The sequence below is a fragment of the Neolamprologus brichardi genome, chromosome 15 (genome assembly GCF_056152115.1).
Source record: "Neolamprologus brichardi isolate AB-2024 chromosome 15, ASM5615211v1, whole genome shotgun sequence".
NCBI lineage: Eukaryota > Metazoa > Chordata > Actinopteri > Cichliformes > Cichlidae > Neolamprologus > Neolamprologus brichardi.
This window is the reverse complement of record NC_142118.1, coordinates 27,167,111-27,190,261: the sequence shown is the minus strand read 5'-3', so window position 1 is coordinate 27,190,261 and position 23,151 is coordinate 27,167,111. Positions and strand designations below refer to the sequence as shown.

General features: G+C 39.7%; 1 protein-coding gene across 3 annotated transcripts in view; it reads right to left on the bottom strand.

The window, feature by feature from the left end:
- Positions 1-23,151, bottom strand: part of cd2ap (CD2-associated protein) — a 109,616-nt gene that overhangs the window by 39,571 nt on the left and 46,894 nt on the right. For 2 of the 3 annotated variants that reach the window (XM_006796203.2, XM_006796204.2), the window contains exons 8-10: positions 10,116-10,210; positions 8,955-9,053; positions 6,740-6,793 (exon numbers count right to left, since the gene is read on the bottom strand). In XM_006796203.2, the coding sequence (XP_006796266.1) occupies positions 6,740-6,793; positions 8,955-9,053; positions 10,116-10,210 (248 nt within the window). The remainder of the gene's footprint in view (positions 1-6,739; positions 6,794-8,954; positions 9,054-10,115; positions 10,211-23,151) is intronic. The other variant, XM_006796205.2, reaches the window with a different exon arrangement.

Here is a 23,151-nt window from a genome sequence, read left to right as displayed (position 1 = left end):
GAAAAAGTTCGAGGCATGGAAATGGCAAAATTAGAGCCAAAATGTCACCTTCACTTCTAAATTGCGGACTTCCTGTTGGGTTTGCGTCAATGGGCCCACAGACTTTTTTGTTCGACCCGGTATAATACACATGTGTGCCAGATTTCATACATGTAGCTCAAAAAATGTGGTCGTAGGGCTGCATTTAACAACACATAGGTGGCGCTCTAGAGCCATTTCCCAGTGCTCATATGTAAAACCATTAAAATACTAGATTTTTCACCACACCTGGCATGTGTGCAAAATTTCATGAGTTTTTGAGCATGTTAAAGCCCTCAAAAAGGCAATTCATTTCGGTGAAAAATAATAATAATAATAATAATTAAAGCTGCAAGCAGCGTTATGAGGGCCCTCGCACCCCGGCGTGTCGAGCCACGCCCAACACCTAAAACCAGCACATCCGATCTCATGTCACATTGATGGAATTCATGCATTTAACCACCACCTAACATTTCATCTCATTCAACCATGATTATAGTCGTCCCACTAGGTGGCGCTCTAACCATTACTGACAAATGGCATAACAAACATTTCCGAGCTTGAGTCTCCTCACACCTGCGACCTTTGGGAGAGATTGGACTTTGTGTTTTTGAGTGACAGCAGATTACTGCTTTTTGGCGAGTGATTCAAACTCCACGTGCCGCCATGACCACCCGGTTTCCCTCAATGTAAAAAGCTTCGCAATTTAACATCACAAAGGTCTTTAGATTACACGCACTGCAGATCGTGGCAATGTCACGAAATCCCTTGGAGGAGTTCGTCAAAGAACGGTGCCTTAAAAGAGGGGAAAATGTCGCCAAAATTACACATTAATTTTAAAATGGCTGACTTCCTGTTGGATTTAGGATATTGCTCCAAGAGACTTTTTTGTACATCGTGATATCTCCTATAAGCTTACTAGGTTTCAGACTGATAAATAAAACACAGAGCAGGGGCTGATGTTTTGAAATTTTGTAGGGGGCGCTGTTGAGCCAATTTGCGCTATTCAAGGAAAATGATCACATAACAACAAAGCCTGCATCACATTGGAGGTGTGCGCCAATTTTCAAGCCTCTATAAACTTTCCAAGCCCCTCAAAAGCCACTTAATTTTTCATGGTGAACCGCGTTGCCACTAGGGTGCGCCGTTCAGTTTAAAGTCACAATTTTCTCACTGAAGCATCATGAGGGACTGATGGTGATATTCACCGCTTTTGAGGTGTCCACGATGAAGCTGTGAAAATCAGTACAACAAAATTAAAGCCATGACATTTCCTGTTGCCACTAGGTGGCGCTCCACGAATTGCTGACAATGGGGACATCAATCTGTTCAGGTCCGGTCTGACATCATGCCTGTAAAGTCTGGTACTGATCAGACTGAATTTCATTGAGTTATACTAATTTGTTTCTTCATGGCGAGACATCAAAGTTCGCCATGCTTTCGGGGTCACACCCTTTCGCGAAAACTCACAGTTTTTGCTGTAATCCAAGATTAACTCCTTAAGTCTTTCCTGGAGAAATTTAAGGCTGCAGATGTCACCCATCACAATACTGTACCTCAAAGTGTAAAACATGACATTTCCTGTTCCCACTAGGTGGCGCTGTCCTTGATGTCAAATATGGCAGTTTAAAAATGTTCAGGGGTGGAGCCTTATCATATGTGTGCTCTTTGGTCCAGATCGGACAATGTATAACAGAATGAGAGGCAATAAGATTTTCATGGCGAATCATGGAAATTCGCCGTCGCGCCACCGGCTCACCGTATCACGAAAACTCAAAAGCTCCGCAATTTAACATGGCCCAGGTGTGTAGTTGAAACTGACCAAAGATGAAGCTTATATAATCAAATCCCAAGGAGGAGTTCGACAAAGTTCGAGGCATGGAAATGGCAAAATTAGAGCCAAAATGTCACTTTCACCTCCAAATGGCGGACTTCCTGTTGGGTTTGCATCAATGGGCCCACAGACTTATTTGTTCGTCTTGGCATGGTACACATGTGTGCCAAATTTCATACATGTAGCTCAAACGATGTGGTCGTAGGGCTGCATTTAACAAGGCATAGGTGGCGCTCTAGAGCCATTTCCCACTGCTCATATGTAAAACCATTAAAATACAAAATTTTTCACCAGACCTGGCATGTGTGCAAAATTTCATGAGTTTTTGAGCATGTTAAAGCCCTCAAAAAGGCAATTCATTTCGGTGAAAAATAATAATAATAATAATAATAATATTAAAGCTGCAAGCAGCGATATGAGGGCCCTCGCACCCTGGCACGTCGAGCCACGCCCAACACCTACAACCAGCACGTCCGATCTGATATCACATTGATGCAATTCATGCATTTAACCACCAGCTAACATTTCATCTCATTCAACCATGATTATAGTCGTCCCACTAGGTGGCGCTCTAACCATTAATGACAAATGGCATAACAAACATTTCCGAGCTTGAGTCTCATCATACCTGCGACCTTTGGAAGAGATTGGACATTGTGTTTTTGAGTGACAGCAGATTACTGCTTTTTGGTGAGTGATTCAAACTCCACGTGCCGCCATGACCACCCGGTTTCCCTCAATGTAAAAAGCTTCGCAATTTAACATCACAAAGGTATTTAGATTACATGCACTGGAGATCGTGGCAATGTGACGAAATCCCTTGGAGGAGTTCGTCAAAGAACGGTGCCTTAAAAGAGGGGAAAATGTCGCCAAAATTACACATTAATTTTAAAATGGCTGACTTCCTGTTGGATTTGGGATATTGCTCCAAGAGACTTTTTTGTACATCGTCATATCTCTTATAAGCTTACTAGGTTTCAGACTGATAAATAAAACACAGAGCAGGGGCTGATGTTTTGAAATTTTGTAGGGGGCGCTGTTGAGCCAATTTGCGCTCTTCAATGAAAATGATCACATAAAGGGATAGCCCTCATAACATTGAAGGTGTGCGCCAAATTTCAAGACTTTTTAAACTTTCCAAGCCCCTGAAAAGCCATTCCATCTTTCATGGTGAACTGCGTTGCCAGCAGGGTGCGCCGTTCAGTTTAAAGTCACAATTTTCTCACTGAAGCATCATGAGGGACTGATGGTGATATTCATCGCTTTTGAGGTGTCCACGATGAACCTGTGAAAATCAGTACAACAAAGTGAAAGCCATGACATTCCCTGTTGCCACTAGGTGGCGCTCTGCATATTCCTGACAATGGGCACATCAATCTGTTCAGGGCGGGTTTTACATCATACCTGTAAAGTCTGGTTCTGATCAGACTGGATTTCATTGAGTTATACTAATTTGTTTCTCCATGGCGAGACATCAAAGTTCGCCATTCTGCTGGGGTCACACCCTTTTGCGAAAAGTCACAGTTTTCACTGTAACCCAAGACCAACTCCTTAAGGCTTTCCTGGAGAAATTTGAGGTTTCAGATGTCACCCATCACTATACTGTACCCCAAAGTGTAAAACATGACATTTCCTGTTCCCACTAGGTGGCGCTCTCGGTGATGTCAAATATGACAGTTGAAATATGTTCAGGGTTGGAGCCTTATCATATGTGTGCTGTTTGGTCCAGATCGGACAATGTATGACAGAATGAGAGGCAATAAGATTTTCATGGCGAGTCATCGAAATTCGCCGCGTCGCCACGGCCTCACCGTATTGTGAAAACTCAAAAGCTCCGCAATTTAACATGGCCAAGGTGTGTAGTTGGCACTGGGCAAAGATGAAGTTTATACGACCAAATCCCGAGGAGGAGTTCGCGAAAGTACAAGGCATGGAAATGGCAAAATCAGAGCCAAAATGTGACCTTCAATCCAAAATGGTGGACTTCCTGTTAGGTTTAGGACATTGCCATAATAGACTTTTTTGTTCGACTCTGAACGTTAGATATGTGTACTGACTTTCAAACATGTAGGTCATACTCATATTGGGGGCTCGCGTTTTTCATTTTTCTAGGTGGCGCTACTGAGGCAATTTTCCCTGGCCATGTCTGAGAACATTAAAATACAAAATTTTTCACCAGACCTGGCATGTGTGCAAAATTTCATGAGTTTTTGAGCATGTTTAGGCCCTCAAAAGGCCGATTCATTTGCCGAAATAATAATAATAATAATAATAATAATTAAAGCTGCAAGCAGCGTTATGAGGGCCCTCGCACCCCGGCCCGTCGAGCCACGCCCAACACCTAAAACCAGTACGTCCGATCTGATGTCACATTGATGGAATTCATGCATTTAACCACCAGCTAACATTTCATCTCATTCAATCATGATTATATTCGTCCCACTAGGTGGCGCTCTAACCATTACTGACAAATGGCATAACAAACATTTCCAAGCTCGAGTCTCATCATGCCTGCAATGTTTGGGAGAGATTGGACATTGTGTTTTTGAGTGACAGCAGATTACTGCTTTTTGGCGAGTGATTGAAACTCCACGTGCCGCCATAACCACCCCGTTGCCCTGAACGTAAAAAGCTTCGCAATTTAACATCACAAAGGTGTTTGGATGCCACGCACTGGAGAATGGTTCAATATGATGAAATCCCTTGGAGGAGTTCGTCAAAGTACGGTGCCTGTAAAGAGGGTAAAATATCACCAAATTTACACATTCATTCTAAAATGGCTGACTTCCTGTTGGATTTGGGATATTGCTCCAAAAGACTTTTTTGTACATCTTGATATCTCTTATAAGCTTCCCAGGTTTCAGACTCATATATGAAACACAGAGCAGGGGCTGTTGTTTTGAAAAATTGTAGGGGGCGCTGTGGAGCCATTTCGCGCTATTCAATAAAAATGATCACATAACAACAAAGCATTCAGCACATTGGAGGTGTGCGCCAAATTTCAAGACTTTTTAAACTTTCCAAGCCCCTCAAAAGCAACTTCATTTTTCATGGTGAACCGTGTTGCCACCAGGGTGCGCCGTTCAGTTTAAAGTCACAATTTTCTCACTGAAGCATCATGAAGGACTGATGGTGATATTCACCGCTTTTGAGGTGGCCATGATGAAGCTGTGAAAATCAGTACAACAAAGTGTAAGACATGACATTTCCTGTTCCCATTAGGTGGCGCTCTGCGTATTCCTGACAATGGGCACATCAATCTGTTCAGGGTGGGTCTGGCATCATGCCTGAAAAGTCTGGTACTGATCAGACTGGATTTCATTGAGTTATACTAATTTGTTTCTTCATGGCGAGACATCAAAGTTCGCCATGCTGATGGGGTCACACCCTTTCGCGAAAACTCACAGTTTTCACTGTAACCCAAGACCAACTCCTTAAGGCTTTCCTGGAGAAATTTCAGGTTTCAGATGTCACCCATCACAATACTGTACCCCAAAGTGTAAAACATGACATTTCCTGTTCCCACTAAGTGGCGCTCTCCCTGATGTCAAATATGACAGTTGAAATATGTTCAGGGGTGGAGTCTTATCATATGTGTGCTCTTTGGTCCAGATCGGACAATGTATGACAGAATGAGAGGCAATAAGATTTTCATGGCGAGTCATCGAAATTCGCCATGGCGCCACGGCCTCACTGTATTGTGAAAACTCAAAAGCTCCGCAATTTAACATGGCCCAGGTGTGTAGTTGACACTGACCAAAGATGAAGCTTATACATTCAAACCCCAAGGAGGAGTTCGCAAAAGTTCGAGGCATGGAAATGGCAAAATTAGAGCCAAAATGTCACCTTCACTTCTAAATTGCGGACTTCCTGTTGGGTTTGCATCAATGCGCCAATTGACTTTTTTGTTCGACTCGGCATGGTACACATGTGTGCCAGATTTCATACATGTAGTTTAAAAAATGTGGTCGTAGGGCTGCATTTAACAACACATAGGTGGCGCTCTAGAGCCATTTCCCAGTGCTCATATGTAAAACCATTAAAATACAAAATTTTTCACCAGACCTGGCATGTGTGCAAAATTTCATGAGTTTTTGAGCATGTTAAAGCCCTCAAAAAGGCAATTCATTTCGGTGAAAAATAATAATAATAATAATAATAATAATAATAATAAACGGAGCAGATACAATAGGGCCTTCGCACTTTTAGTGCTCGGGCCCTAATAATAAACGGAGCAGATACAATAGGGCCTTCGCACTTTTAGTGCTCGGGCCCTAATAAACGAAGCAGATACAATAGGGCCTTCGCACTCTCAGTGCTCGGGCCCTAATAATAATAAGAAACGGAGCAGATACAATAGGGCATTCGCACTCTCAGTGCTCGGGCCCTAATAATAAAGGTGAGCAGCAGACCTGTGAGCGAGAAAACACCAAAACTGAAAGCAAAAATTAAATCAAATGACTCAAAACAAATCAAATTTGCACTGATTGATCACTTATAGTAATCACTGAATGTGGCCATGGATGATAAACATAGTGTAATTTAAATAGCACCAATTCACAACAACAGAAAATTTGATGTGAATTCCTCAAGAAATCTCAGAATGTTGACCCCTGCAGTATTAGACAGAAACACAGATCTAAAAATCTCTCATCAGCTAGCACTGTCAACAGTGGGGAGGAAGACCACCCTTTCAACAAGAAGAGACCAGTAGTAGTCACCTGCTGCGACTGTTTGGGATGGTGAGAGGAAAGTTGAGAGAAAAGGAGGAACATAATCCTGTTTTCCATCACAGGAACTATGATAGCTGCACCCATCCTTTACATACAGGCAGCTAAGGATGAAAAGAAGTGCTTGTGAATAGTTTGGGGTACTCTGGATGCTTACCTCTTCTGCCTCTGGCTTTGGTGATGATTTGATGGACCCTCTTGATGTGGGAGCCTGAACAAGAACAGAAATCTGCTAGAAAGTCACTCCAACAGCTTTCTCTGATGAGATCAATCAGTCAGACTTTCACACTATTTTACACAACCTGACGGACTGTTTAAAAACTGTCCACTGATCTCAAAAGGCTCCTTGTGTCAATGGAAAATTGTACTTAGTAGTCAGTATAATCTTTTAATGATATAAGTTTGTATATGGTAGAATACTACATGTAACCATTTGTGTTTATCTCATCCTAGGAAGTCTGTAACATTCCAGGGTGTTCTGGCTTTCACCCCCACATCCTAGGAGCATGGGAAAGTTCGTACCTTGTTTTATTGTTTTACGGTAGGATTAACGCAGTTATATCTGTTTCCAGTCTAAGTGGTTTTGGTTTGATGAACTGCTGGACTTTCCAGACCAGCAGTTTTAGGGAAGTCTTTATGGGGTCACACTCTGACCCCTCCTCACACACACACACACCACACACACACCACACAAGCACCCACTGAAGTGTATAAATAAAGGACCAGGGCAAGTCCTCAGGGCGGGTCTCTGAGTCTCACTCTAGGCTGCCCTTGCTAGCAAGAAAATCTGTGTGTTTCTCCTCTCTGATTCTCTGCTGAAGAAGTGTTTTAGAATATATCTCTTAACACCTTTGTACTGTAAAAAGCATTTGGACGATCACCAAAAGTTACTTGCTGCATTTGGGACGTGGGAAATTTAATCAGACTTCGAGCTCCATAAAACTAATTGGTAGATGTAAGATACAGTACGCCATATGTCAAAACTGGGATTGAGTGAGCAGTGTGAAGCAGGGAGTCCTTATCTAAACCTCTGTGTTTAATTTCATGGGCAGGAAAGACCAAAAGATTTTCACACTGAAAACCAATAAAATGTAAGAAAGCTGCAGAGTTTACTACACAGCTGGGGATCAAACTGTGTAGAAAGAGCAAATCCTGAACTGCACATTCAGGAGATTTTTTGACATGCAGAGGCAGATGTGGGAAACACAATGTGGAACGCCAGAGTGGTGATGTTACGCATAGGCAGAGTGGTGATTGCCTGAAAGGTAGGTTTGTACAGGAATCGAAGCATAAATAGTGCAAAGTTTTTGTTTTACCCCAGGCTACATCAAGCTGAACTGAGCAGATGAGGGCAAGAATTAAAACACAGCAACAGGAACTAGAAGCCAGGAAATTTTCCAAAAAAAAAAAAAAAGGAAAAAAAAAGAATGTGTGTGGATTAAACAATTCACTTTGGAAAGTCTCCTGGAGTCCACTGAAAGCATCCAAAGGATGAAACCAAACTGCAATGTTTTCCTTAAGAGGAGTTTAGATGACTTAATCTATATATCTAACCATCATAGTGACTTTGCAAAGGAACAGAACAAGACTTCAGGACACAACATCTAAAAACAGTTTTAGAGTTGCACATGGAGATGACCTCAAATGATACGGAGCACCACAGTGCTACATCCCTGTGGGGCTCATTCTCATGCGCAGCATTAACGTGCTGTCAATCACCAGAATGTGATTTTCCTAAGTGTCCTGATAAGCTGATGAAGAGATGAGAGTTTGAATTACATCATATTTACTCCTCCTGATTGGTCCGTGTGAACAGAAAACAAACCAGGACTAAAACATAGTACTGCATAATTTCTTTTTCATTGGTCCAAATCAAATTGAGTTCAGGTTAAAAAAAACGGAATAAATTTATTGACGTTTGGTTTTAATTTATACGCACAGTACATCCACTGTGACTGGTTAATGGATGAGGGGAATGGAAAGATGCTTTTACAGTAGTATATAAACACATGGGGAAGTTCAGCAAAAGGACTGAGTGCATCATGGGAAGTCCCCCAGCAGTCTAAGCCAATAGCAGCATTACTAAGGGATAGCTAAGTGTTAACTGCTCCAGCATGAAGAGAATGAAGTAAGCCTCTAAGGATCACTCTGGATGTTTCTAAATTTTGCACCACTGCAAATATAAAGAACATATCCTTGTATCTTGTTTACTCTCATATTTTGCACCATGAACACCACCCACCACACCCTCCTGAGTCTCACGAGTCCCTTGGTTAACTTAAAGAACCTATAACAGATGATCTAGTAACGAATGACTGGGAATGTTGACTGTAGACCATAATGAGTTCATTCTGTTCTTTTTCCAATCCCACCTCTTTCTCTGCTTCAGAAATCATGACGACGAAGTTGTCAGGGAAGACGCCTTCTTTGCTTCCGACTTCGCCTCGCCACCAGCCAGGCTCTCCTGTGTCCTGTGACAGAGGCAACAGAAAACAATGAGTGAAGGGTAGCATGACATCACACGTATGTCCAATAAGGCTGTTGTTTTTTTGTTTTTTTTTATTTAAAACTAATGTAATTTTCTTTTTGAAAAAAAAAAAAAAGTTTTTTATCACTTTGAAAACTACATAGCCTGAACCCTGACCCTACGCTATCAGGAGTCTTGGCAATCAAGGAGTCAAAGAAAATATGTAAAACAGGACAGGGAAAAACAAAAAGACCAGCTTTAACAAAAAAAAAAAAAAAAAAAATTAAGTCCCTCTACAAATATGTCAAAACTTGTTTTCATTTGGATGCACTTTTCTCGTTTCACCACTAGATGGCGGCAGCTTCCCAAGAATTACAACAAACCATGTGTTGCTTCCACTTTTCTCTCTTGCAATGCAGCTATAGGGCTGTTATGAACTCCCCACACAAAAATAATTACATCCAGTTCTGAGAGCTAGGTTATAAGAGTGTAATTGGTTTGGTACAAGTCCATGCTACAGTATTGTTTGTGCGGTTGGTTGCAAAATGAAAGCAGTACAATGTTCATGTTGTAGATGCGTAAATGGTAAAAATGGGTGATTTCAGGCAGCATGATGATTTTATAACATTGCTGTGAAACAAATAACTTTTATGAGGTGCTGAAAACAAAAGCAAAGAACAGTTTGTTTTTTGCCAGGCTACATAACAGTATCATCATACAACAAGCAGAAATGAAATGTTATTATTGCTAAAGTACAGTGATATAATGCTTTTATACAGTGTTATATGTGGCTAAGTGCTAAGCACAAGCTATTTTAGCCTGTTGCTACATTGCTGCTAGGCAACATTATGACATTATGATATCAGATGACACACATTTAGCTGCTCAACTCCTGATCATGTGAGAGGAGTTGGTGCACACAGACATGTAACAGGATTGCACATTTCCTTTTTGCTAAAGTTCCCTTGTTCTTCACCTGTTCTTCTGCTTCACATGTTGGGTTGTGACACTGACGAAAAGGTATTTCATTACACAAGTTTACAGCATGAGTCACCTGGAAGCTTACCTTGCTCAGCACGTGGACAATATCGCCTTCGTTCAGGGTGAGCTCGTCCTCGTTCGTGGCTTTGTAAGCGTACGCCACCTTACAGTACTCTTTAGCTGTGGAAACCAAAACATTGGCTTCTATTATAGATTGAAGACACAAAGAAAAATCACCAATACACTACTTTATTCACCTTGTCACCACATTTGTCTCTTTACTAAAAGACGAAAAATATTAAACAGTATCTATATTTCAAGAGCAACCTCGGGAATGTTTTCATGTTTCTCAGCCAGATAGTGTGATGTGAGAAGCACGGGAAGCCTGCCCAGTGTTCTACATCAATTTCTCACTCAATTTCTAACTCCAAGTGAGTTACATATAAAACAAAAAAATATAAACTATATAAACTATATATATATATATATATATATATATATATATATATATATATATATATATATATATATATATATATATATATATATATATATATATATAACTATATATATATATATATATATATATATATAAACTATATATATATATATATATATATATATATATATATATATATATATATATATATATATATATATATATATATATATATATATATATAACTATATATATATATATATAAACTATATATATATATATATATATATATATATATATATAAACTATATATATATAAACTATATATATATATATATATATATATATAAACTATATATATATAAACTATATATATATATATATATATACTATATATATATAAACTATATATATATATATATATATATATATATATATATATATATATATATATATATATATATATATATATATATATATATATATATATATATATATATATATATTTGTTTATAGTGTTTATATATATATATATATAAACACTATAAACAAAAGCAACATGCATTAGCTCAGTGGTTCCCAAACTTTTTTTGCTGGGCCCCCCTTGTTTTACAAGAAAAATGTTCGCGCCCCCCCTCGCTCGCGCGCGCATGCACGCAAGAACACATCCTCCAACCACACACACCCATATTTTGCTCCATTGCGGTTTATTTCACACCTCAAACATTTAGTAAACAATTAAGCAAATACAAGTAATATGTAGGTAGCAAGAAAATAAACTAATAAAGTCTTTTACGCTACGTCCGCACCTACACGGGTATTTTTAAAAACGCAGCTGTTTCGTCCACACATAAACGGCGTTTCGAATCACCGAGAATGGAGATTTTTTAAAACTCCTTTTTTGCGTTTACGTGTGGACGAGGAATATAGAGTTCGTCATGCAACGTCAAAGGTATGTGCCTTTTTTCACGTCACGCTGTGCGCCACGTTATTGTTTACATGAGATGAATTGCAGAATGGCAGATAGAGACGAAATACTGTTAATCTGACTATCTGCAGGTTTTACACGCTTACATATACATGCAGTTACTGTCCCTCCATTTAGAAAGGCAGAGGCGTCACGGTGTAATTATTTTACATGTAGTTGTTTTTTTTCCCTGTGTAATAATATTCAACATTGCTATCAATACATTTTTCAAAAAATCCCTCTGCAAAATGGGTTCAAAAACATAAACAACTGTTGGATGCTGTTTGTCCGTGATTTGAACCGGGGGAACAAATCGTGGCAGGATCAGCCTGATATTATTTGTATCCCGCTGTAACTTTACTGTATAAAGAGCTAGCATCTCCAAAATGTCAGGAGTAGTTAGTCATTACAACAAGTGTTTGTGAACTACAAATCAAGAATGTGGGATCCTGTTTGTCCGTGATTTAAACAGCCCAGCGCTGCTCCCGACAAAGGGAAAACCAATCCTGCAGGGAGACCTACCTCGGCACTTGTGCAGGTGAAATCAAAGGGAAGATGTGCTTCACCATATTTTCTAGTCTTTGGCTTAGAATGAAGTTGGTTTGGAAACATATTCAGCTATGCTTCATCTCCTGCTTTGCGTTTGTGTGGGCGCCCCGTGCTAGCAGTGTCCAAGCGTTGTTTTTTTTTTTGTTTTTTTTTTCCCTTTTCATGCCGCGCCCCCCCTGCAATGGCTCTGCGCCCCCCCTAGGGGGCGGGCCCCACACTTTGGGAACGTCTGCATTAGCTAGTAGCAAACAATTGCTATCAATTTTTATTCATATTTTATTCAAAGTGAGGTGCTAAGCAAACATCATGTTGAATACGTAAAGGCAAAAAAGGAGCACATAAAAACTTTCAATAATCTCATTTACACTTATCCAGACCAACAAATATGCTAACCCTTCACCCAAAAGGCAATCGACTTTTAATCATTCATCAATCAATCATCAATCGATCTATGACAATATCTGGGGCAGGTCTGCAGGGGCAGCAGGATGAGCAGTGACCTTCCTTTCTCCACCTGCTTCCTCCAACTTTCAGACATTAACAGGCCATCTGAGAGTTACAACCTCTGTAGTTTGTTCTAGGACCTCCTCCCTGCAGGATAACACCTCGGCCTGGAGGCATCCATCCCATCCCATCCCATCCCATCCTATCCTAGCTCACTCTTTTTTGACGTGGAGGAGTAGCAGCTCCACTCCAAGCCCCTCCTGAAAGACCAAGATCGCCGCCCATCAGGAAAGCAGAGCCTAGCCACAATTCAGAAAAAGCTAATTTCTTCTTCTTTTATCCATGACCTCAAGCCAGCACCTGTCTAACTGCTGTATATGAATGACCTGGCCAGGACAAACAGCTGAATTTGAGATTCATCACCTTTTTCCTCTCAGGTTTTGTGCAAGTCTCTTTTTACCTTTATTTCTTCAACAATGGGATTCTAATCATTCCTGCATTTATTGGACACACTCGTTAAACATTCCCAGTGCCGACAGTAAAAGAATGCTCGGCTTTAATGAGCTGTCAAACATTTTCTGTAGCACAAACAAATTCCCAGCAGCTACAGATCAGGCAAGCAGAAACCTCGAAAAGGAAGTTTAGCCCATTCTTGTGAGAACTGTTTCAGCTCAGTCACATTCTCGGGATATCAAGTGTAAACAGCTACTGAGGTCAATCCAGAGGATCTCTACAGGGTTTGGGCTCCAACTGAATCGCCTCGATTGGTGAAGGTTGTCAGTGATGTCATTCAGTGCTCTTACTTAGATATTTAGGGTCACTGTCCTGCTCACCTTTTAAGCCTATTAACCTCCTAGGACCCGAACTCTTCCACAGCATGCATTTTTAATTTCTCTTTGATATTTTGGCATATTGGGGCCCGATGAATGTAAAAACAAAGAATTACCAGATTTTTTTTTTTTTACCTTATTTTTGTTTTTAAAAAATAAGGGCCACATATGAGGATATTTGTTTAAAGTTTTGATAGAACAGTAGCAGTATAATGTCCTCGTAAGTGAACATCAGGCCCTTGTAGAGCAAAATTGAGTATTTTGGTCTAAATAACCCAAAATGTGATGTCCACATATGTGGACGCCAGGGCCTAGGAGGTTAAGGATCATTCAAAATAGGAAAAAAAACAGCAGAGAGCACAGAACCTCAATGAAACTCAGTAACTTGTACTTGAATGACAGGGGGAATACCTGGTAGGATTGCTAAGTGACTAGAATGCTGAATGACCAAGCAGCTACTAGCAATACTGTTACTGTTACTTTCAAAGCAGTGTATGACAAGGCCGAGTACTATTCAATTCAATTCAATTTTATTTATATAGCGCCAAATCACAACAAAAGTCGCCTCAAGGCGCTTCATAGATACAGAGAAAAACCCAACAATCATATGACCCCTATGAGCAAGCACTTTGGTGACAGTGGGAAGGAAAAACTCCCTTTTAACAGGAAGAAACCTCCGGCAGAACCAGGCTCAGGGAGGGGCGGCCATCTGCTGCGACCGGTTGGGGTGTGAGAAGGAAGACAGGATAAAAGACATGCTGTGGAAGACAGACAGAGATTAATAACAGATACAATTCAATGCAGAGAGGTCTATTAACACATAGTGAGTGAGAAAGGTGACGGGAAAGGAAAAACTCAATGCATCATGGGAATCCCCGGCAGCCTACGTCTATTGCAGCATAACTAAGGGAGGATTCAGGGTCACCTGGTCCAGCCCTAACTATATGCTTTAGCAAAAAGGAAAGTTTTAAGCCTAATCTTAAAAGTAGAGATAGTGTCTGTCTCCCAAATCCAAACTGGAAGCTGGTTCCACAGAAGAGGGGCCTGAAAACTGAAGGCTCTCCCTCCCATTCTACTTTTAAATACTCTAGGAACAACAAGTAGGCCTGCAGAGCGAGAGCGAAGTGCTCTAATAGGGTGATATGGTACTACAAGGTCATTAAGATGGTAAATGGTAAATGGACTGATTCTTATATAGCGCTTTTCTACTCTCTCGGAGCACTCAAAGCGCTCTATACAACATGCCACATTCACCCAATCACACACATTCTTACAAGCACTTTATCTATACTTAGTGCTATCTAATTACATTCACACTCCGATGGACGCATCGGAGAGCAACTTGGGGTTAGTATCTTGCCCAAGGATACTTGACATGCAGACTGGAGGAGCCAAGGATCGAACCACCAACCTTCTGATCAGTAGGTGACCTGCTCTACCTCCTGAGCTACAGCCACCCTATTAAGATAAGATGGGGCCTGATTATTTAAGACCTTGTATGTGAGGAGCAGGATTTTGAATTCAATTCTGGATTTAACAGGAAGCCAATGAAGGGAAGCCAAAACAGGAGAAATATGCTCTCTCTTTCTAGTCCCTGTCAGTACTCTTCTGCAGCATTTTGGATTAGCTGAAGGCTTTTCAGCAAGTTTTTTGGACATCCTGATAATAATGAATTGCAGTAGTCCAGCCTGGAAGTAATAAATGCATGAACTAGTTTTTCAGCGTCACTCTGAGACAGGATATTTCTAATTTTAGAGATGTTGTGCAAATGGAAGAACGCAGTCTTACATATTTGTTTAATATGTGCGTTGAAGGACATATCCTGGTCAGAAATGACTCCAAGGTTCCTCACAGCATTACTGGAGGCCAAGGTAATGCCATCCAGAGTAAGAATCTGGTTAGATACCATATTTCTAAGATTTTCAAGGCCGAGTACAATAACCTCAGTTTTATCTAAATTAAGAAGCAGAAAGTTAGCGGCCATCCAGGTCTTTATGTCTTTAAGACATTCCTGCAGTTTTGTTTTTTGGTTTTTTTTAAACATTATGTTTATTGAATTTTATATTACAGAACAAGCAAAGAATAATAGTACAATTAACATGAGATTTATATTAAAGAACATAGTCCCCAAAATAAACAAATATAAATTAAAAGAAACAACAACAATAATAATTAAAAAATAAATAAATAAAACAAAACAAAACCTATGCACAGCATGGGTAAAACAAACAAAGCAAGATGCGAACGAAAAATAAAACAAAAACAAAGAAACAGATAACAAAGAAAACAAAAACAAAACAACAAAAAAAAAAAACACAAAACAAACAAAAAAAAAAAAAAAAAAAAAAAAAAAACCACACACACACACACACAAAGAAACCCAAAACTCAGCACCAAGTATCACTTTCTAAATTAATTCCCTTCATAATGTCTCAGAAACTCAGTTAAAGGTAACCATATTTCTTCAAAATCTACTCCCTTTCCTCTGACAATATAAGTAAGTCGTTCCAATACAATACATGATGCCATCTCCTTCACCCACATATGACTTGAGGGTACATCCACGTTCTTCCAATACAAAGATATTAAGCGCCTAGCTTGCAGGAGGCCAAAGTCAATTAATTTTAGCTGTCTGGTGCTAAAGTCACAGTTCTTTGGATATATACCCAACACACACATTTTTGCTTCAACAGGTATATTTACTCCAACAATCTTAGATAAAGTTTGCGTGATTAATTTCCAGTACCGCTGTAATTTTGGACAGCTCCATACACAGTGGAGCAGAGTGCCCTTCTCGTCTAAACATTTACTGCAGCTATCTGGGATGACAGGCGACCAGCGATTCAGTTTGACTGGGGTTATGTACGTTCTCATCAACCACTTATATTGGAGGAGTTTCATCCTTGTATTAATTGATTGTCTTTGGGCTTTTAAACATGCAGTTTCCCAGTCCACCTCTTGTATCTCCTCTTGGATGTCAGCCCTCCATGCGTCCAACTTGTCAGTAGCAGATTCCCTATCATGCGTTAACAGAGCTGTATAAACTGAAGAGATATGACCTCTGCCCACTGGCTTTTGAAGTATGACCTTCTCCAAGTGTGATAATGGTGGCTCAGATACAATCTGTTTATATTTTGACATAATGAAATGTTTAACTTGTAGATATTTTAAAAAATGTCTTTTGGAGATGCTGTATATTTGGCATAGCTGATCAAATGTAAGAAGGTTGCCATCCTTATAAAGATCTGCCACCTTCTGTACACCTTTATCTGCCCAGATTTTGAAACCCCCATCAGCTCTTCCTGCTTTAAAACATGTGTTGCCCCAAATAGGTGAAAAACGAGAGATAGAAGACTTATCACCCATATACTGATGGGCCCTATACCAAACATCTATTGTGTTTTTTAAAAAAGGGTTATTTGTCATTTTTTTTAAATTGCTCAGGCTTGCAGAATATAAATACAGATTTAACTGAAGATTTGTTACTGATGTTTGTTCAATTTGTAACCAGGCCGGGGGTGTCTCAGTGGAAAAGTAGAACATGGCTGAGCGCAGTTGTGCAGACCAGTAATACAGTCTAAGATTAGGGAGTTGTAACCCCCCTCTTTCATATGGTAGGTACAACAAGCGAAGTCTTAGTCTAGGTTTTTTATTATTCCAAATAAATCTATTAAAGATACCATTTAGTTTATCAAAGAATTCTTTTGGAAGAGGCAGAGGAAGTGACTGGAAGAGATATAAAAATATGGGCAATATATTCATTTTAATCATGTTTATACGGCCAATCACTGATATGGGCATTGTCATCCATTTATTTAGAGATTCCTCCACTTCACTAATCAGAGGATCATAATTTGTTGCTACAATGGTATCAATGTCTGGGGTGATTTTAACTCCAAGATACACAAATCCTTCTTTTGCATTAATAAACGGGGTTTGTATAATAGGATTTAGCCTTTCATCCTTGTTCAGAAATAGGATTGAGGATTTTGAATCATTTATATTATAGCCAGAGAATTGTCCGAATAACTCCATTTGTTGCATTAATTTTGGTATACTAATGGACAGCCTAGTCAGAAACACTATCAGGTCATCAGCATACAGAGCCAATCTATGCTCCTGATCTCCTAACTGGACACCAAATATGTCAGTTCTCATTCTAATTGTCATCGCCAGGGGTTCTATAGCTAAGATAAATAGCATTGGAGATAATGGACACCCCTGGCGAGTGGAACGCTCCAATGTGATAGGGTTAGAAACTATGTTATTTGTTAAAACACTAGCTTTGGGATTTGTATACAAAAGTTTAACCCATTTGAGAAAATTGTTTCCAAATCCATATCTTGAGAGAACAGTAAATAAATATGACCACTCTATCCTGTCAAAAGCTTGACGAGCGTCAAGTGATAATAATGCTGTATCTTTAGCATCAGATTTCTCGTGAATTATATTTAGAACTGTTCTTATATTGTGAAACCCTTGACGTTTTGGCACAAAGCCATTTTGATCATTATGAACTAAATGTGATATATAGGGGTCTAATCTCCTTGCTAAAACTTTACAAAGTATTTTAGTGTCAACCCCCATCAGACTTATTGGTCTAAATGATGAACGGTCTGCAGGGGGTTTGCCAGGTTTCAGTATCAAAGTAATCATTGCCTGTCTCAGAGTGGGTGGGAGAGCTTCATTTTGATACGCTTCTTCATACATGTTAAAAAGTGGAATTAATAATTTGTCTTGGAAAGTTCTATAAAATTCAATCGGAAAGCCATCTGGCCCAGGTGCTTTACCACTGTTAATGCTTTTGGTAGCCTGTGATATCTCTTCAGTAGTTAGACGTCTGTCTAATTCCTGCTTTGTGTTTTCTGTTAACGTCTGAAACTGAAGTTGATCTAAGAATATGTCCTGTTCTTCTGAGGTTTGAGCACATTCTGATTTATACAATTTTTCATAAAATTCTCTAAAGCTGTCATTAATTTCCAATGGATCTACTGTTACATTCCCTGAAGAGGTCTTTATACTATTAATTGCTCTTTCACTCTGCATTTTCTTAATTCTCCATGCCAAAAGTCTACCTGCTTTCTCTCCTTGGTCATAATAAGATTGCTTCAGCCACATTAGACTTTTTGCTGCTGCATCAGATGATAATTTATTGTATTCAGTTCTCAGACGTAGCAACTCACTTTGTTTTGTTGAGTCGTCGCTAACGTTTAAGTCTAATTCCAAAGATTTAATCTGTTTATCCAGGGTTTCCATTCGCTTTCTTTGCTGTTTATTCTTTGTACTCGTAAAGCTAAGAATTTCACCTCTAATATACGCTTTGAGTTAAATACAGATCAAACTTGTGCCTCAGTGAGATGGGAAGGATTCAAAGTAATTTTCTATTTTCTCCTCTATAAATTTAACAAATTCAGGATTCTGCAGCCATTTTGTTTGAAACCGCCAGTGAGGGGGGTTATGGATAAACTTTCCTAGATGGATACCCAGTGAGATAGCTGCATGATCACTGATCACTATGCTATCATACTGACACTGTTTGATCCTTGATAAAAGTTCTCTTGAGACAAGGAAGTAATCTATACGTGAGCGGGATTTATGTATACTTGAATGACAGGAGAATTCTATTTTATCAGGATTTTGTTCTCTCCACACTTCTACCAAGTTGATATCTGATATAAATTGATTTATTAGTTGTCTAGTTTGTGCTTTATATGTATCTGAACCTGTTGAGCGGTCCATACTCGGATTGAGAGTACAGTTAAAGTCTCCTCCAATTATATACAGTCCTTGCAAAGCAGACACAGTAAGAAACAGATCTTCAAAAAATTTGGGCTTATTTTCATTTGGGCCATAGAGACTCACCAAGTTTAAAGTAATAGAAAGGATGGTACCCTGAGTGATTACGTACCTACCAGCAGGGTCTTTTATTATTTTCGTCATTTGGAATGGTATGCTTCTATGAATCAAAATAATTACACCTCTTGCATAGTTATTGTATGATGCGTGGATCACCTGGCCAGGCCATCTGTTCCTCACAGACTTTAGTTCACAGTCTGTCAGATGTGTTTCTTGAAGAAAAACTATTTTTGATTTCAATTGCTTGATCCTGCTTATAACCTGTTTCAGTTTGATTAGTTTCCTGAGACCCCGGACATTCCAACTAGTGACTTTTATGTCAGAGATATTGCGGGTGTTTAGTTGGTCCATACTTGGAGTTTTCATTCTGTAATATTAAGATAACAACACGTGATGCTGATGTCGAGTAAACAAAAGTGACAAGTAAACTTAGAATAAAATAAAATAGAGAAATAAATAGAGAAAAAAAACCCTGGCATTGACCCATAACACTTAAAGCCCCCCTCCCCCCCTTCCCTTACTCAGAGTAGTAAACTAGGGGCTGTGCTATTCCACTACAAAGGGGAATAGCTGAACTATAAGAACCCAACCCAACTAAAGCAACAGTGGTGTCCGTCAACCATGCATACACCATATTCAAACATAACATAAACATAACAAACCCATACTAGCCACTAAATTTGAATAATTCCATGGCAATGTCCTTTTTGTAACTTACAGAATCCCACTTGAAAGGATAAAAGTTTAACCAAAGTAGGTAACATTGTTGTGTTCAAGAGGGAGAAAGAGAGAAAAAGGAAAAACAAACAAACAAAAAATTACGTTTGTAGTGGCGTTATTAAAACGTAATGGAAAATTTTCAAGCTCTAAAAAAGAAAAAAAAACTTCCTGTGTCCAATAACATGGCAGGTCAATGAGTAGCAAAAAGCCAAATATTATAACTGAGCGAAAATACAGATTTTTACAGCTCGTCTATTAGTTATGAGCAGCTGATTCTGCAGTTCAGGGAGTGAAACGCTCACCGCTACAGTTAGTCCTGTCCAGTGTGTCTACGGTGGAAATCCTTGGCCTCCTTTGGAGATGAAAACAGGCGTATCTTCCCATCGTGGAGGATCCTCATCTTGCATGGATTATATTGAAAACCGCGGAACACTCCTTCGTCGGCAAACACTTTTCTGATCGCGTTGAACTCGGTTCGCTGCCGGATGGTCTCAGCTGAGAAATCTTGGGCAAAAAAGAGTTTGTTTCCGTCGTGGTCGATGTTACTGTGTTTTGTGGAGCGGAAAACAAACTCCCGATCTTGGAAGTTCAGGAATCGGATAAGGACAGCTCTGTGTTGGTTTGGCTTTGGAGGTGCTAGGGTGCGGTGAGCCCTCTCAATAACGAACGATCTGTCGGTCTCAAGCCAGCGCGGTAACATCTCCCTTATAAACTCCAGCAGTGGCCGCTGACCCTCGGCACCCTCCCGGAGGCCAAATAGCCGCAGGTTCTTCCTTCGGCCCCGGTTCTCCAGGTCGTCGGTTTTTGCCTCCAGGTAGGATATCCGCTTCATGGCATTGCTGAGATCGGCCACGCTCTTTCCCAGGAGCTCCTCTGCCGACATTATTCTATTTTCAGCTTCCTCCAGTCGTGTAGCATTTGCAGCAACATTTTGCTTTACCTCCGTCATGTTTGTCTCCAATGCAGCAACTGACTTCGTCATTTCGCCCATACGGTTATCTATGCTGTCCAGTTTAGTTCCGAATACACTAAACTCGGAGCGCAACGACCGAAATTCAGCTAACACCGTGCTAAGGTCACCCATGCTACTAGCGCTAGCAGCTCCCTCGCTGTTTTCAGGCGTTGCCAAAATATCGGTTTTAACTGGTTTTTGGGAACCGCGTTTTCGGGTGAAAATATCACAGTCCTTGAGATTAGTCGTTTTTGACATTTTCCAATAGCAATTAAGTTTCCAGTTTTGGGTTATTCTGGGTTTTTAATGCAGGTTACACGGAGCAACCACGTTATGCTGCCATCTTGGTCCGTGGCTCCATAGCGCCCCCGACATTCCTGCAGTTTAACTAATTGGTGTGTGTTATCTGGCTTCATAGATAGATAGAGCTGGGTGTCATTTGCATAACAGTGAAAATTTATGCTATGTCTTCTAATGATGCTGCCTAGGGGAAGCATGTATAGTGTAAACAGAATTGGTCCTAGCACTGAACCCTGTCGAACTCCATAATTAACCTCAGTGTGTGAAGAGGACTCTCCATTTACATGCACAAATTGGAGTCTATTAGATAGATATGATACAAACCACTGCAGCACAGTACCTGTAATACCTACAGCATGTTCTAATCGCTCTAATAGGATATTATGGTCAACACTATCGAATGCTGCACTAAGGTCTAGCAGGACAAGCACAGAGATGAGTCCACTGTCAGAGGCCATAAGAAGATCATTTGTAACCTTCACTAAAGCTGTTTCTGTGCTGTGATGAGCTCTGAAACCTGGCTGAAACTCTTCAAATAAGCCATTCCTCTGCAGATGATCTGTTAGCTGTTTGACAACTACTCTTTCAAGGATTTTTGATGTGAAAGGAAGGTTGGAGATTGGCCTATAATTAGCTAAGTCTGCTGGGTCTAGAGATGGCTTTTTGAGTAAAGCTTTAACTACAGCCACCTTGAAGGCCTGTGGTACATAGCCGATTATTAGAGATAGGTTAATCATATTTAAGATCGAAGAATTAATTAATGGCAGGACTTCTTTGAGCAGTTTTGTAGGAATGGGGTCTAAAAGACACGTTGATGGTTTGGAGGAAGTAATTATTGAAGTTAACTCAGAAAGATCAATTGGAGAAAAAGAGTCTAACTTAACATCAATGGTACTAAGAGTAGCTGTAGATAATAATACATCTGTGGGATGATTATTGGTAATTTTTTCTCTAATGATAAAAATTTTATTTGTGAAGAAGTTCATGAAGTCATCACTAGTTAACGTTAAAGGGATGGTTGGCTCAAAAGAGCTCTGACTTTTTGTCAGCCTGGCTACAGTGCTGAAGAGAAACCTGGGGTTGTTCTTATTTTCTTCAATCAGTGACGAATAGTAAGATGTTCTGGCTTTGCAGAGGGCTTTCTTATAAAGCAGCAAACTATTTCTCCAGGCTAAATGATGATCCTCTAAATTTGTGACACGCCATTTCCTCTTCAGCTTACGAGTCATCTGCTTTAGGCTACGTGTTTGAGAATTATACCACGGAGTCAGGTACTTCTGATTTGAGACCTTAGTTTTCACCGGAACTACAGTATCCAGAGTCGTACGTAGTGAGGAGGTAAAATTATTAACAAGATAATCGACCTCTGTTGGAGTAGTATTCAGATAGCTGCTCTGCTCTATGTTGGTACAGGGCATTGAAGATGATAACAGTGGGTGGATTATATTCTTAAACTACCAAGTGTAAATGTGTGAACGTTGGACAGAAAGCACTGACATGTAGAAAAAGTGCTTATGAATGTTATAGAATGTGCTTTGAGCTCTATAAAACAACATGACTATTTGCCATTTAACACGTTTATTAGACACACAAATATTTTAGAAAAATGCCAAAAACGTGTTTAAAACTATAAACACTATTTTGACATTCTTGCGCAATTAACATGGTCCTTATTCACACAGTGTGACCATAGAAATATTTTCATACAACCTCCTCTGGCCTTGATAACATCTGGTATTCTGGCATTGTTTTTATGCACTTTGACAGTTTCTTTTATTAGTTCCCATAGGCTAGCTGTCTGATTATCTTTGAATCCACTAAATTCGAAATCTGTTTAATAGGACTCAAGTCCAGACTTTGACCTGGTTGGCCCATCAGTTCCAGCACTCCAGATTCCTTCTTCTGGGTCTCTGCACAGCTTTGAAGCCTGCTTGGGTCATTGTCTTATTGTTATATGAACCGACAACTGATCTGATCCTTCTGTGTCTAGTACTTAAAGCTTCAGTACATTTAATCAAACAGAATATTCAAACAAAAAGGCTTACTTTCTGTTGAAGAATGCAA